General features: G+C 53.4%; 3 protein-coding genes across 3 annotated transcripts; 2 read left to right on the forward strand and 1 right to left on the reverse strand.

The window, feature by feature from the left end:
* Window positions 1-5,192: 5,192 nt before the first annotated feature.
* On the reverse strand, window positions 5,193-6,036 carry GCG54_00013001 (uncharacterized protein; the record flags this gene model as incomplete). Its single annotated transcript, XM_045412864.1, has 2 exons — window positions 5,193-5,842; window positions 5,898-6,036. The coding sequence occupies 2 exons, from the start codon at window positions 6,034-6,036 to the stop codon at window positions 5,193-5,195; spliced, it is 789 nt and encodes a 262-aa protein (XP_045267522.1).
* Window positions 6,037-8,024: 1,988 nt separating this feature from the next.
* Window positions 8,025-9,828, forward strand: GCG54_00013002 (Phosphatase DCR2; the record flags this gene model as incomplete). Its single annotated transcript, XM_045412865.1, has 4 exons — window positions 8,025-8,039; window positions 8,101-8,946; window positions 8,994-9,517; window positions 9,564-9,828. The coding sequence occupies 4 exons, from the start codon at window positions 8,025-8,027 to the stop codon at window positions 9,826-9,828; spliced, it is 1,650 nt and encodes a 549-aa protein (XP_045267523.1).
* A 2,810-nt stretch (window positions 9,829-12,638) lies between these two features.
* On the forward strand, window positions 12,639-14,251 carry GCG54_00013003 (uncharacterized protein; the record flags this gene model as incomplete). Its single annotated transcript, XM_045412866.1, has 2 exons — window positions 12,639-13,375; window positions 13,426-14,251. 2 exons carry the CDS (start codon window positions 12,639-12,641, stop codon window positions 14,249-14,251), a joined length of 1,563 nt encoding a protein of 520 aa, XP_045267524.1.
* Between the last annotated feature and the right edge of the window lie 495 nt (window positions 14,252-14,746).

The following is a 14,746-nucleotide window of genomic DNA, read 5'->3' on the forward strand; positions in this document are numbered from 1 at the left end:
AAGGTGGCGCTCAGAGTGACGGTAGTGAGGCAACCTGAAGCCACAAGGGGCCACTTCACACATGCACTCCGCCACGCGCCTCATCCGTGGCCCTTGCAACTGGTGCCGTGAGGCTGGTGACGTGGCATTCAGACCCGATGGAGCGGGTCTCGGGTGGCTCAGTGCCAACGGAGCCGGGCTCGGTTGAGCGAGAAAACGGCAACCCTGTGGCTTTGCCCGGCTTTTTGCGGTAATCGCAGATCTCTGGGCTCTTTTTTCCCGGTTCAGAGGGCGCACATCGCATATGTACTCATGTACTCGGTACTTGCAGCGGTGAAGGGCAACGATCGTCTCGCTGACTCCGAATGGTAGAGCACAAACCTGGCATTTTCCATCGACAACGAGATTGAATCACAAACGAAGAGGCCTGCAGAAGCGAGACTGGAGCAACAAGATGAAAATCGGACATGCTCTCTGCAATGACATCGAAGACGAGAGAAAGACGAACCCAGCAACCTAGCCCTTGTCAGTTTCTCCAATCGTAGCCGCCAGAGATCCCGCGACGGGGGGTTGTTGCTCAGGCGGACAGGGGGTTACGGGCGTTGATTGGCTTGTGGGTGATGAGACAGCAGGGATGTGCAATCTCACGAGTCTTCAGTAGCGAGTAACGTGACAGCGACGAGGTGCGGATTGCACGGCGGTTCTTCACACCCCCCATCGGCGGCTGCTGGGGATGGATGAGAAAATAATTAAAAAGCGAGAAAAAGTTTGTTCACTTTGGATTTTGGAGTTGGTGTGTGTTGGTGTCATCCCCCACGAGGGTCCGCACAGACGAAGGAAGCCCAGAGAAATGCCCGTCCGTCCCGTAGCGCAAACGTCGGACTTTTTGTTGGTCTTTTCTCGTTAACGCGGGATTAGCGCGCTGGGCGTGGGATGTTGCAAATTATGGCGTCTCATACTAGAGCTGAGAGGTTACGGGGACTAGCTAGAACTCTTCAGCTGGTGAGTAATGATGCGTTGGCAAGTTTATCGACGTATCGGTTCCAGTCAAGGCGTTACGTGGTCGGAGCTGGAAACCAAGTCTTCTTGCTCACCTAACCCTTTTGGCGCACGTACGTTCTTTCTTTCTTGACCAGGAGATTTGCTAGAAAAACTCCGGGAGCTAAGAGACGCCGGCGGGCGACGGACGAGGGTCCGGCTGAAAGGTAAGGTGGGCGGGTAGCGGTTTTCGTGTTGGAAGGAGCCACTTACTGATGAGGGACTTGTGAGTGTATGTTGATTTGCTTTATGGATCTCCTGTTGGACATCGTGATAGGAGGGGCCTTTGGGGAAGCGGGTTGGCGGCGTGGCTTTGTTCGTTGGAGCTGATGGCGGAGGAGTGGGATGGGATTCGAAGGAGGTCGTTCCTGGTCTTTCGCTCTGTTTGGGTTGCGCGAGAAGGGGGAGGGGGCGCTTTTCTGGCAGGTTTACTGGATCCGCGGGAAGGGCTGAGGTAGTGGACTAAGGTAGCGCTTGGGTTGGGTTAGATGAGAGGGGATGGGGATGTGACTTTGGGAAAGGGATGAGGTCTGTGGCGAGGAGTGGTTTTGTATTGGACTTGGATTGTTTTGAGGCCCGACGGACGTTGTGAGATCTGGTTATAAGTGAGTGAAAGACATGCATGCTCTCAGATAGCAGCAACAAGACTCATGGCTGGGTCTGTATTGTCTGGACCGGGGGTTGGCATTGGAAATTTTACGCCTGTTAATGTCGTCAATCTCGAGAACCGTCGAACATCTTTAGAGTTCAATGGTTTCGTCATGGAGAGAATACCTGACAAAAAGTAAGGAGTCGCAGAGGTGGAGGTCGGCGATGCTGTAAGTGAGAGTCTGCGATACTGACGGGAACTACGCTTATCAGCCTCGTCATGGACTGCAACGGATTACTGGGAGGACTTCCTAGAACGAGAAACCGACATCATTGTCGGTGGCGGCGACTTTCAAAATAGTGCCGAAGGTTCTTTATATGAGTGAAGGCTTCCAGTCCAGAGACCTGCTTGAGGATATAAGAGGCCTTGTGGCCGTCTTTTGCTCTCTTTAGGCGGGACACGAAAATGGACTTCGGGCGTGTGACCAGAAGACGGAGATCGCATTCTTTCCTGTTGGGTGAGCGCGCCCTGTGGTGCTCACTGACACTCTATCTCCTCAATGCCCAGCCAATACAGGTTTTCGTTGCCTCTGTTCGTCCTCAGTATCGTTGAATTATTCAACAGAATGAACGATACGAGGCTGCTTTGAGGGCGATGGGCGGTGAAGGTACTAAAAAGTAAGTGATTGTGGTGTGGCATCACGTGGATGACCTTTGCAATCACCTTCAGAAAAAGCACGGGATATTGTACTTCTATTGTGGATTGTGGAAAATGGTGTGGCCTGCGTAGAGCTTTATACTTCACCAGTAGGCCATGGAATTACCCAAAGAGCTAACGGCAGGGTCGGAATTCCAGTACGTGAGCTCAGAGGTGGAAATGATAATAAGTCTAGGATGTAGTTCGTGGTATATATTGTGTGATCTCCGCATATTCCCTTTTTTTTTTTCTGAGGCAAATCAGGGCCCAGAAGATGTAGGTTATTTTCGCGTTATGCTGAGCATCATACACTTGGGGGTAGGGAGGTGATGTCCCAGGCAGGGGCAACGTTACTGACGATGAGAGATTTGGTTCCGCTTCGTTCTTCGTTCCTCATCGGTTCGGTCCTTTTATACGCGGAAGACGTCTAGAATAAGCACCAGATTACACGATGATGGTCTTAAGCATCATCGAAAACGCGTCTCATGTTTTTGACCTCAGGTGTGAGATCAGCGTATTTGGGGTGCGATGCGCCAGCTCAATCCCCGTCCATGGCGTTGCAATGAATGAGAGCATCGTCCTGTTAGCTGAAAGTCTAAGCAAGTGACTCTTCATATGACTTTTGGTATGTTTTCCTAAGCTACTATACGTTAAACATCGTTTCAGATGAGGACGAGAAACCTTCCATCAAACATCGACTGCAGCCCTCACAATGTTCAAAGCCGCAAGTCTCTTGGTTGTCACGTATGTCTAGGATTTTTTGGCTGGCTGCGGGAGTGCCTCCCGCCTCATCACGACTCGGCTTCTCTCTCTTTGGAGAACGAGGACCAGGGATTCTCCGTCTTTAAGGGAGGGCGACACTGTGTTTTCGGACATCATTTGTCAACGGATTGCTAGCTGACGGGGATGGATGGGTAGAAGTGCCCTTGGGCTGTCCTTCGGGATTTGGAATGCAAGTATCAGTGGTTGGATATTGTAACGCAGCTCTATCTCAGCCTTATATAAATGCCAATCTTTTAGCTATGTGTTGAGAATACCATGAATATCCTCAACATGACGGGCGATAGAGAACTTTATAGAGAGGTTACACGCGCCAGTATACCACAACTCCCTTGGAGAAGAATGTCACGGTAGGTCATTAGCCCACGCAGAAACAGAATTCCAGCATCGCTAGCAAAAGAATCACGATAACATTTGGAAAGGCCGTGTCAATATACAACCCAGGTACTAGCACTCATCTTCACCGATGTACGCAGCTCATGTGCGGGTACTGCATCCATTTTGAGCAAAGACTCGTACAGAGGCGAGGCCCCGATCTCTGTGAAGGAACTGCTCTAAGACTATCTTTGGTTTCTAGCGCCATATAAACAACGTCCCCTAGAAGTCTAGGTCTCCTCGTTCAGCGACCAATTAGACGACGATGAGTGCGATTCAACGGAGCTAGAGGTGGCAAGTCTTTGGCGGACAGCAATCTATGTCAGAATCAAGCTCGGTCATACTTCCATATTTCGCTTGAATTAAAGTCTAATCCAGAACATCAAGTATGAATACGCTTCGGGCAATACCTTTGAAGGACGCAGACAATGAGACGTGCCGTGGCCTTGTGCTTTAATCCAGGAATCGTGTCCAGGCAGAGTGACATGCGCGAAAAGAAAAGCCAATTCGAGTCAAGTAATGATGTGAATTTCGCGATGTTCCCCTGATTGTTTGTGTGGAATACCGAAAAGTTTGCTCTGTCCCTCTCTTTAAATGCGCCGAGTGAGGCTCGCAAAGTGGCAACAGGGCTTCCGAGGGCGTTACGAAAGCCCTTGCAACCGACGTTTTTGTGCTTATTTAAACTTGAATCATACGCAGGATTGATTTCTCTTTCTCAAAATTAGGGGAAAGACTGTACAATTTGTCGAGGGAGGTAATTGCGCTTGTTGGCGCCATGCCTGGGTGTATAGATATACTTCTTCGAGCGCCTAGCCTTTGGCCCTGGACTGTGCCGAGCCTTTGTGCCTTGGGATATAGATAATGGTGGTGAAGTTTATAGTATATTCCATAAATGATGTCTCTGACGACAGAGTCGATTGTGCGGTGATATTGGTCGCTTGGACAAGAATGAAGCCTGAACGTAGGGTCGTATACTGCGGAAATGCATAGCCTCAGTCTCCAAACTCGTAGCTCTTTAGGATGAATAACCGCCAAGTGACCATAAGGAAGGACGGCGATCCATACCCAGATGCAAATGAATCGTTGCTCCGGGTCCATGTTTGGTGCTGGACTGCGTCGATGGACGGCTTCAACAACGGTGCCGAATACCCGTGACAGGCGTTCTCATTGTTGAAGAGCCAGCCACTCACGGAATAGGTAGCCTTATAAGACGCCATCGAACTGATTCGCATCTCTGAGTGAGTAATATTCAATTGGGTCATCGATCAGACTTTTGTTTGCCAGGGAGTCGGCCCTCGGGACGTGAGGTGGATTCAATCGCCAATGTCACATCTGCTGTGGGAGAGCCGACTACCCGGTTAGCATGGAGTTGCCACACTTCGCCTCCGCTCAGCAAGGTAACGTTGGACTTCTTCCCGTTGCGCAGACTAGTAATTGGGCTATCAAGTTCACGGTTGAATCTAAACGATGCCAGCTCACTTCAAATCGACCAACACATACGAAACCGAGTTGGGATACAAAAAAGCTTTTTGCTCTATTCCATTACTGTAAAGATATCTGGTAAAGTAGACGCGTGGTGCCAACTACCACGCTGTCTCGTTCGGCGTAGACCAAGACCTGTCGTTTTTCAAATTTTGCGTTTGCGTCTCCATGTTCATCGTCGTGAACGAAAACGCCTTCCAGCTCCCCGACCATAGTAGTATACATAATCCCCTGCCAACTCGTCTTACCCCATCTAGGCAGCAAAGCGCTTGGCTCTAGCCTCCATCCTGGCCTTCTCGGCCGGGTCGACCGCAGCACTGCGCTGCTTCTCGACGCCGCCGCCACCTTGACGACCGCCGCCCTGGCGACCTTGTCTGTTGCCCCTGCCGCCGCGGCGTCCACGGCCGTCGGTGCTCTGGCGCTTGGAGTCACGGCCGGGCTGCTCGTCGCTACGCTCGGGACGGCCGCGCTTGGGGCGTCTCTCGGGAAGGGCCGAGTCGAGGGCGGAAGTGTTGGCGGCGTCGGCATCGGCGCCGAAGCGCTTCGCGCGTTCAGCCTTCTTCTTGGCGTCGTCGTCCTCCTCGACGATGCCGAAGCGCTTGGCACGCTCGGCGCGCTTGCGAGCTTCTTCTGAGGCGTCGGTCGCACCGAGGTTGAGGGCGAAGTTCTCCTTGGGCGCGGCGGCCTCCTCAGGCTTCTCTTCGGTGGTCGTCTCGGCAGCGGCAGGCGCAGCCTCGGGAGCGGCCTCGGTGGTTGCTGGCGCAGCGGGCTCCGCGGCGGGAGCTGGGGCTGCGGCTGTTTCAGCGGCAGGTGCAGCCTCCTCGACCGGCTTGGATGCTTCGGCGGCCTTGGCAGGCGCGGCGGGCTCGTCGTCGCTATAGTCGATCTCGTCCTCCTCTGCGGCTGGGATTGCGACGGTCAGTTTGGGGTCGGAGGCGCATTCATTCCGTCGACGTACCTGGCGCGGGGGCAGATGCCTTGTCGTTCTCCTTAAGGCGGTTGACCAGGTCAAGCTTGTTGCCCGTGGCGGGAAGGCTCCTCTCCTGGAGAAGCTTCTTGAGCTCGGGCACCTTCAATGAGCTGTAGTCGGTGGCCATGCTTGCGACTGTGTGGTTTTTGGGGGATACGGGATAATTCGAGATGTGAAAGAATTGTTATTGCGCAAGCGGATGGATAACTGCGCAAGCGGAGATGGGAAGAGATTGATGATGACGAAGTGGAACGGTGGAGGGAGGCTGGTGGTTGACGATCGTCGGGGGTTATGACGATTTTTGAGGTGAGGCGCGTCGTTGCTGGTTTGGTTCGCAGGACGACAACAGCAGAGCAGAGCTGGCAGCAGCGGCGGCGGGAAGGTAGCACGAGGTGCCTAGGTGCGCCTTCCTGCGCCTGCCAAAGCTGTCGGCGGTACGTACCGCGCAGCTAAGCGAGAATGCAGGAGCACGGGCCACTGTTCCTGCATGAGCCAAATTGCTTGCTGCAACTGTTGATGGAATTGACGATGGGAAAGACAATGGCCATGGAGGTTATCTTTGGATTAGCTGCGGCTTCCCGTTGGAGAAGAAACAAAGGATGTTTGGCTGTTGCGTTACGGGTGGTGTCTTTCAGCGGTTTTTTCATCTTGTAGTGTGCCTCGTTTCGGCAAGCTGCAAGGACGTTTTCAGTCAGGCATGTCCAGCTTCAACTTGGACGTCGAGAGGCATAGAGTGATGTCGAGAACATCTGAAAGAATAAGTGAAGCATGAAGATGGCTTCGTTCGCGTGTCTGCAGACACTCGTGTTGCGACTGGCCCCGAGTCTCCGCTGTCACGACTTCCGCTCGGCTCGTGGCGCGTCGAAACTGACTCAAGCTGCGCCGCACGCATAGTCGCCGTGTGACGTCGAGCAGCAGAGCCCCAACTGATCTTCAACCTAATCGACCCGCCGGTCCGTCTATGCTTCTGTCATCCGTAGAGGAGGCGACATGATGAGCGGTATTTCATCTCGTCGCGTGTGTCGAGACTGCCATCAACTGGGAGCATGGCTGCGAATCAAACTCAATTGGCCATTGACGCGCGGCCGGGCTGGGTGGAATGCGTCAACGGGGCAGCAGTTCTTGCCTGATGTGCACTGCAGGAGTCCGTCTATTCTCATCAGACCAACTCCTCCACGTCTCGAGCTTACGTGTATCGCGTGGAGGGACTGTGACGCTGTCAAGATGGAACGGCGGACGGCCGGGCAGGGCTGCTCCACCGACATGGAAGACGCCCCGGCTGCCGTGAGGGAGGACGATGCTGGATGCTGCCGTGCCGTAGTCCGTCCCCCCGTCGTCTGGCCCGTGTGCTTGGTGGCCGTCTCTCCAAAGCCTTTTGAAGAGACACAATGCGTTGGACCAGAACGGAAACGGTGTGTTGAATCATTAGAGAGAGAAGGGGTGAAGGAGGGAGGCACGTGCGATGGCCTGGGAGGGGTCGGTGGTGTCTCCTGGCCTCACATCTCGACCGCCCAGCCAATCAAACCTTGATAACCTAATCGATGGATGTGCGGTGGGTACGTATCTGTCGACCCTACCCGTCAGCCCGCGTTCCACCAGGCGCGCAAACAGCTGGCGTGGTAAGGTTGGGTTCCGGGTTCACTCAGGGACCTTGCGCCAACCTCAGTGGGCAGTGACCAGTCACTGGTGTGACCCAAAGACCCCAAGGACCCAGGCCTGACCTGTGAAAGTGAGCAAAAGTGAGGTTGCTACCCCAGATTCTGGCAGCTGGCTCCACTAAACTGGACCTGTATCGACCGAGTCCATGAAATCGTCCATCGTGCCTTTTTTGCTCCTTTTCTGCCGCCCCCCCTGTCGCCCTGCTGAGCTGTCGTCGTTCATGATCCGAGAACAAGCTCAGTCGCCCCATCTGCAACTCTTATTTCTTGTATACCGAGTCTGTGGGCCATGATATGGCCTAAGCAGTAGCTTGAATTAGGCTCGCCGGAGCCGATTGTTCGTGTTCGTGTTCCCCTTAGCATCCCGCATTTTCTACGTTACGCCGCCACCACCGGCCATCGCCCCCAAACAATACTACTCCTTCCACTCTCTGCGACAATCCCGGTGTCGCCCAACATGACGCGCCGCATAGTAAGTCCTGCCCGTCTGCCCGTCGTCCAAGACCCGCGCGCTGATGCCCTGCCTCCCTTAGGTGCGCACGATAGTCCAGCTCACTGCGGTGACGCTGGTCACCCTCATCGTCGTCGTCTTCCTCGACCGCAACTTCCGAGTCCTCCCCAAGTCGATGCACCACTACATGCCCCAACACCACCATGGGCTGATCGTCACCGACATCACAATAACAAAGTGTTCCTCCCTCAACGTCTTTTCCTCCTGCAAGCTCGACATCAACAAGTGGCACCGTATCGAGAAGGATCTGTATCTCGGCAAGTCATGGACGACGAGCGCATACGTTCACGTTGCGCGCAAAAAGGAGGAGGAGCTCGTCGCCGAAGACAAGGTCGTTATGGACGTTTCCGTCGGCAGACTCGACCCCACAACTGCCAAGAAGGGAGAGGAGGACGAGCGGTGGGAGAGCCGGCCCTACGGCCTGTGGGTGAAGCGCTCGTCCAACCAGAAGGATAGCGACTCTAAGAAGGCCGTCACCGGCGTCGACGTCCTCTTCGGCGACGATGCCGTCGAGGCGCGCAACGGGTGGGAGATCACTGGCGGGACACCCCTGCTCCTGCCCCTCAACGAGGACGTTCCCGTCTCCCACCTCACCGTTCGACGAGGCAGCCAAAAGGAGCCGACGAAGCCGCACCCGCGCATCGCCGACAATGGCAAGTTCAAGATTGTTCAGCTCGCCGACCTCCACCTCAGCACTGGCGTTGGAAAGTGCCGCGACGCCCAGCCCGAGGGCTACAACGGGGACGTGTGCGAGGCGGACCCCCGGACGCTGGACTTTGTGCAAAAGATCCTCACCGAGGAGAAGCCACACTTGGTTGTGCTGAGCGGAGATCAAGTGAATGGTGAATCGGCGCCGGATGCGCAATCGGTAGGTCATCTCCGCGGTCAAAAGATGGACGTGCGCTGACAAAACAGGCCATCTTCAAAATCGCTTCGATCCTCATCAAGATGAAGATTCCTTACGTCTCCATATTTGGCAACCATGACGATCTCACGCTACCTCGCTCCGCGCAAATGTCCATCCTCGAATCCCTGCCATACTCACTTGCGCAGGCTGGCCCGGAGGACATTGAGGGTGTCGGCAACTATTACGTTGAGGTTCTTGCTAGGGGCAAGTCTGATCACTCGGCGCTGACCCTGTATATGCTCGACTCCCACGCCTACTCGCCTGACGAAAAGAAATGGCATGGGTACGACTGGATCAAGCAGAACCAGATTGACTGGTTCAAGAAGACGGCCCAGAGCCTTAAGCAGGCGCATAAGCAGTACACCCATGTTCACATGGATCTGGCATTCATCCACATCCCTCTTCCCGAGTACAGAGATCAAGAGCTCGCCATCAAGGGCGAATGGAGGGAGGGTGTGACAGCACCAAACTTTAATTCTGGTTTTCGCGACGCCCTCGTCGACCAGGGCGTCGTCATGGTCAGCTGCGGACAGTAAGTCTCTTGTCTCCTCCCCGCAGACGTGTCTAACAAAACGCAGTGACCACGCGAACGACTACTGCTCTCTCTCAACTGACAAGGAAAACAAACCTGCCCTGTGGATGTGCTACGCCGGCGGCGTCGGCTTTGGTGGCTATGGCGGTTACGGCGGTTACCACCGGCGGATACGCGTCTTCGAAGTTGACACCAACCAGGCCCGCATATTGACGTGGAAGCGTGTGGAATGGGGCGATACCGGCAAGAGAATTGACGAGCAGATGATTGTCGACGAGGGAAGGCCAGTGGGCTTGCGGGTGCAGCCTTGAAGCACCAAGCGCAAGGCTCAAACTTCTTGACGGGCTCGTCTCGTTCCAGACAGCAGTTTGAAATGAAATACGGAAAAAAAGGAGTTTGGCGGGCAACGGAGTCTGGGTTTGCATTTTTTACCAGTCCCGAGATGAGGACACTGAGACGTTTGAGTTGACTCGGACGAAGGGATTCATAGCATGTATTTTCCTGAGAAGCATCTAATGGATCGGCATCAGGCGGAGAGGGGTGTAACGACATGTACATGTATTTGGTACTTGGTAGATTTCCTCCCTCTTATCTATATCAAACTTGTTCAAGTTGATGACCAAGGCGGCGGACGGACAGCCTTGATGGGTTTTTTGCACATCGGAACAGTTCCTGGTATCAACCTCAATGAGACCGGCTACCTTCGTGGTCTCTGCCCGATTCTGCGCCTCATTAACCCGTTAAGTGGATGGGTCCCTCACCGAATAAGGGTTGTGGCTACGGTGGCGGAGAGGCCATGTGGATGGCTTGAATCGTGTAGTTGCTACTCAAGAGTTCAGAATACTGTACGGACTTGGAGAGTTGAGATTCCCAACCCCCTTTTTAGACCAATCAGAGAATTTACAGCGCTGAGGCGATGAATCAGAGCTTGAAATAACCCTGAAGAGCAGAAGATAGTGGCCAAGTATCCAAGCACCTACGATACATAGGTACAAGAAAAGACATTTATCTCAAAGCCATGGGTCCCACATTGAGGCTGAATGTGATACTCGAATTTGTCCTGAGGTTCATCCAACTACCTCTATGACAGACCCTTGCGGGCAACGTAGCCGGTTCTCCCCACGACACACCTCCTTGGCAATCGTATCTTGGCCACTTCTGTACGAGCAGCCTTGGTGGCTTTGTGCTGCCGTGTATGTTACTGGCTGTGTTAAGAGGAGCCTATGCGTCCACATCTCAGTCGCGCCGGAGATGGCATATCTGAATAACCTGTCCACCATACTCATAACGTTTGCAGAATGAGGAAAGCAAAACGTCTTTCCCGATCATCTTCCGTCAGCCCGCTGGAGAGCGGTAGATCCTTGTTCAGGATGTTTTCGTCAAGACTCGAGCTATTGAGCGCTCTAGAACCAGATTTGAGGACACCTGGATGTTGTCTGCTGTGTTGACCTTCGTAACTTCTACGGAAAGCCCGCATGACTTTTGAAAAGCTTTCTGACCTTTGTGGCATAAAGATCCAAACACAAAATCGAAAGCCATCGGTACGTAGATGTACTTGGGTCCGGTGTTGGGCGTGGTGTGGTAGCCCGTTGAGCTGGTTCAACTGCCGACCTGTACGCCAACAGATGCAAGCTAAATTGCGCCTCACCTTATATCTCCGGTCATACGATAATCCGTCTGTTTCTTGAAATATTCGAAAACGAGGCACGAGATAGCATCGACAAATGTCTTTCCCCCATTTTTTGTTCCAGAAACAAAATGGCAATGGTTCACAACGGTCGATTGTGACACACTTCGCGAACATAGATGGCCTGGTCTGAGTTCAGAAATTTCTTGATATAGCGTGCGAGTGACCGGCGGTACTGATTCTTAAGGCCAACAAGTGCTCAAGTTGAATAGAGTTTGATTTGTTCACGTCTGGTTTCGGTGAGATGTGTGTAACATGTGTTGAGAGGTGGCTGTGGTAAAATGAGCATAGTATGGATCTCAGCAGGGCGGCGTCGAGATCATGTGTGGTCTCCAAAGAGGGAGGCTTGTAGAGTAGATTCATATGGAAGGCTCAGACAAGCCGTGGTTCAAGAATCAATGTTGGAAATTTGGTGGAAGATTGCGTGGTGATAATACGCTCTTTGACATTCCCCTGAGTACGTGACTTGTGGTACTGCTCTCTCTGATATGACTCTTGCCTCAGTGATTCCGCCACGCCCTTTTTCTCAGCAGATTTCTCAAAAGTACATCCCGTGACTTCTGGACCTCGCGAACACCTAGACGGGCTTCCCACAACAAAAGCGGACGAGTACCGATACCACAACCACTGGGCTTACTCAACTTGGCAGTATGGCGCTGGGCCATGTCCTCCGATTCGTCTGAAGGAGATACACACCGAACCTGACGGCGTCGCGACCTTGCTAGCCATGTCAGGCCCTCGCCTGTATGAACCATAATCCTGATTGAGCATAGTGACAAAGAGGGAGGGAGCGGGCCAAAAAGTAGGCTGGGTGATTCCAGTTCCTGCCATCACAGTATAAGTAGCCGTTGTCCCATTGTCTTCTTGGCCAACCTCTCCCTCTGCACCATCCATCCAGCAGCACCTTTTTCGAACACTCGTCCAGAAAAGATCAAGTTGCCATCGACGTTCAAGTGTCTGTGTCTTCTGACATTGGTCTACCGTGGATTATTTGCGAACACCCGTGGTCAAGAGAGATTTACAGTGCAAAACCGAAGCTTGAGAGCAGAGACCCTGAGTCGAAAATATCGAGGCTTTTTTTTTTTTTTTTTTTTNTTTTTTTTTTTTTTTTTTTGCATCTGTGACAGCGTCAGTCTTGTCGAATTCTTCCGTTGAGTAACGCGTTGAGCCGACGTACCAGATAGTGAGTTGCTTCCCCCTTTTCCTTCCTGTCCCTCCCTGTCCCCTCTTTCTTTCCTTCCGTCCTTTCATTCTTCTCTCCTGACATTACACATATTTCCGCTGGCCTATTTCCACCTACCTTCATCTCTCACACATCACCGCCATAGTTGCGCTGTCTCTTTTCGTCTGACCTGGAGCATCTCTTTCAGTATTTGAGTTTATCCTTCTATAACCTCACCTGCTACGCGCGGACTTGCACACGACAGAAGCAAGATGGACCCCAACCCTTTCAATGATAGTTCCGCGGATGCGGGTGACCGCATGCATTCGAACTTTGTCAGGGACCTCGGTTGGGCGGACGCACTCTTATCTGGAGCCGGCCCAGGCCATGATTACACGGTCGGAGCCAGCCCAGGCAACAGCTACCAGTCAAGCCAAGATGCCCAGCTCGGCAGCATTGACGAGCAAGCTCCGCAGTCAAGCCCGTCTCTGGTCGGCTCTGGCGCTGCTAGTCAAGTTGGCGAGCAGCCTCAGATTCAATGGCCGACCCCGGCTGTCCCAGAAGAGCCTATGGTGATGGAGACTGACCAGCCCGGCCAGCCTTTCCAACCGGATTTGCAGCCCACGTCGGTTGTCTTTCCTTTCGGTGGCGCAAACACCCAGGATCGGCAGAGCCAGACCATGGATGTGGATGCCGAGATCGCGAACGCGGGGGCCAAGACCATGAACGAGGAGATGCAGGCCCTGAATGACTTGCTGGCACATTACGCCAACCAGGAGCCAGAGATCACAAACGCGAAGGCCCAGGACATGAACGCGGAGACTCAGATCATGAACGCGGAGGCCCAGGTCATGAACGGGAAGAGCCAGACCATAAACGGGGGCCCCGCACAGATTGATCGAGGATCTGGCAACACTCCCGATGCCAAGAAGAAGCATCTTTTCATTGATTTCTGCGATTATATGGCATGGTCACTAACTGTGAGGAATGCCCGTGCCGCACTGAGGAGGTATGTTGAATCCACAAACACCTGTAATCAATTAGCTGACGATCTCGCAGTGGGCAGCCGGCAAGTATACCGCGAGGCATCGCGATGTCGAGTGTGCTGGCCTCGTATCGTCTGTACGCAAAGGGTCATCATGAACTGCCACCCACCCCAATCGAGTGGACGGGGCATTCCAAGCACAGTCCAGCATGCCTTCCCTTGGAACTTCAGTTGCTCAATAACGGCATGCGAGAGTATATGCGCAAGGACCCAACTTCTTCTCCAGGCAACGACCGAGTCAAATGCGTGCCCTTGGGAGACGGCCGCTGGGAAGTCCAGCGCAATAACGACATGCGACGCACGCGCTTGGAAGACGGCCGGGGACCCAGATATGCGTGGCATGGACACGGCTGTAAGGCAGGGCCAAGCTCGTCGCAGAATGGAGTGCCGCCTCGACAACACAGCAGACGGGGGACTTCACGATTACGTCGGCAAGGTCAGACTCCATCGCAACCTGCGTCGGGATTGTCGACGCAATTCCATCTGCCGTTAGACCCGCAGATGCAGCTTGTATACGAGGGACGTCAGCAACAACAGCCTCAACAGCAACAGGGTCAGCAGTTGCAACAACAGCAGAAGCAGCCTCAGCAGCAACAGCCCCAGCAGCTACAGGAGTCTCAGGAACTTCAACAGGCTCATCAGCAACTGCAGCAGCTGCAAATACAGGTTCAGCAGCAACGACAAAAGGCTCGGCAGCAACTTCAACAGGCTCGGCAGCGACTGCAGCAGCTGCAACTACAAGTTCAGCAACAACAGCAACAACAACAGCAACAACAACAGCAACAACAACAGCAACAACAACAGCAACAGCAACAGCAACAGCCTCAGCAGCAACAATAATTGCAGCAGCAGTGGCAAAGGTCCCAGTTCATGCACTGGTCGACGGGGTCAGGGGCGTTATAAAACGGGATGTGCGGCGCCGTGAAGCCGGTTTGTTGGAGAGGCTGGGGCGAATCAGGATTTGACCATCGGTCAAGAGATGGTTCGGAATGTGAGGTAATGATGGAGATGACGCGTTCCTCCATGTAGAAGCAGGTCCAGCGATAAGATTTGTAGGAGTCGCCGGGATAGGCGCAAGCGTCGTGGCAATGAGGAGTATGGAGTTAACGGGATTGAAGCGTAAGCCTGAGTAGCAGTTAGTACAAGTATGAAATCGCAGTGTCAGTTTAAACGATTCCCCGGTGTCTGTGTCCCTGGCGATGTGATGGGTGAATATAGAGTATAAAAAACCACGTCGCTGGCTGAGGGGGATGTGGAGATTTTAAATCACACATCTAGACAAATATGCAACACAAAGGTGGATGTATGTTAGCCACGATCCTGCATCAAGGTCCA

Source organism: Colletotrichum gloeosporioides (genome assembly GCF_011800055.1).
Source record: "Colletotrichum gloeosporioides strain Lc1 chromosome Unknown consensus_21, whole genome shotgun sequence".
NCBI lineage: Eukaryota > Fungi > Ascomycota > Sordariomycetes > Glomerellales > Glomerellaceae > Colletotrichum > Colletotrichum gloeosporioides.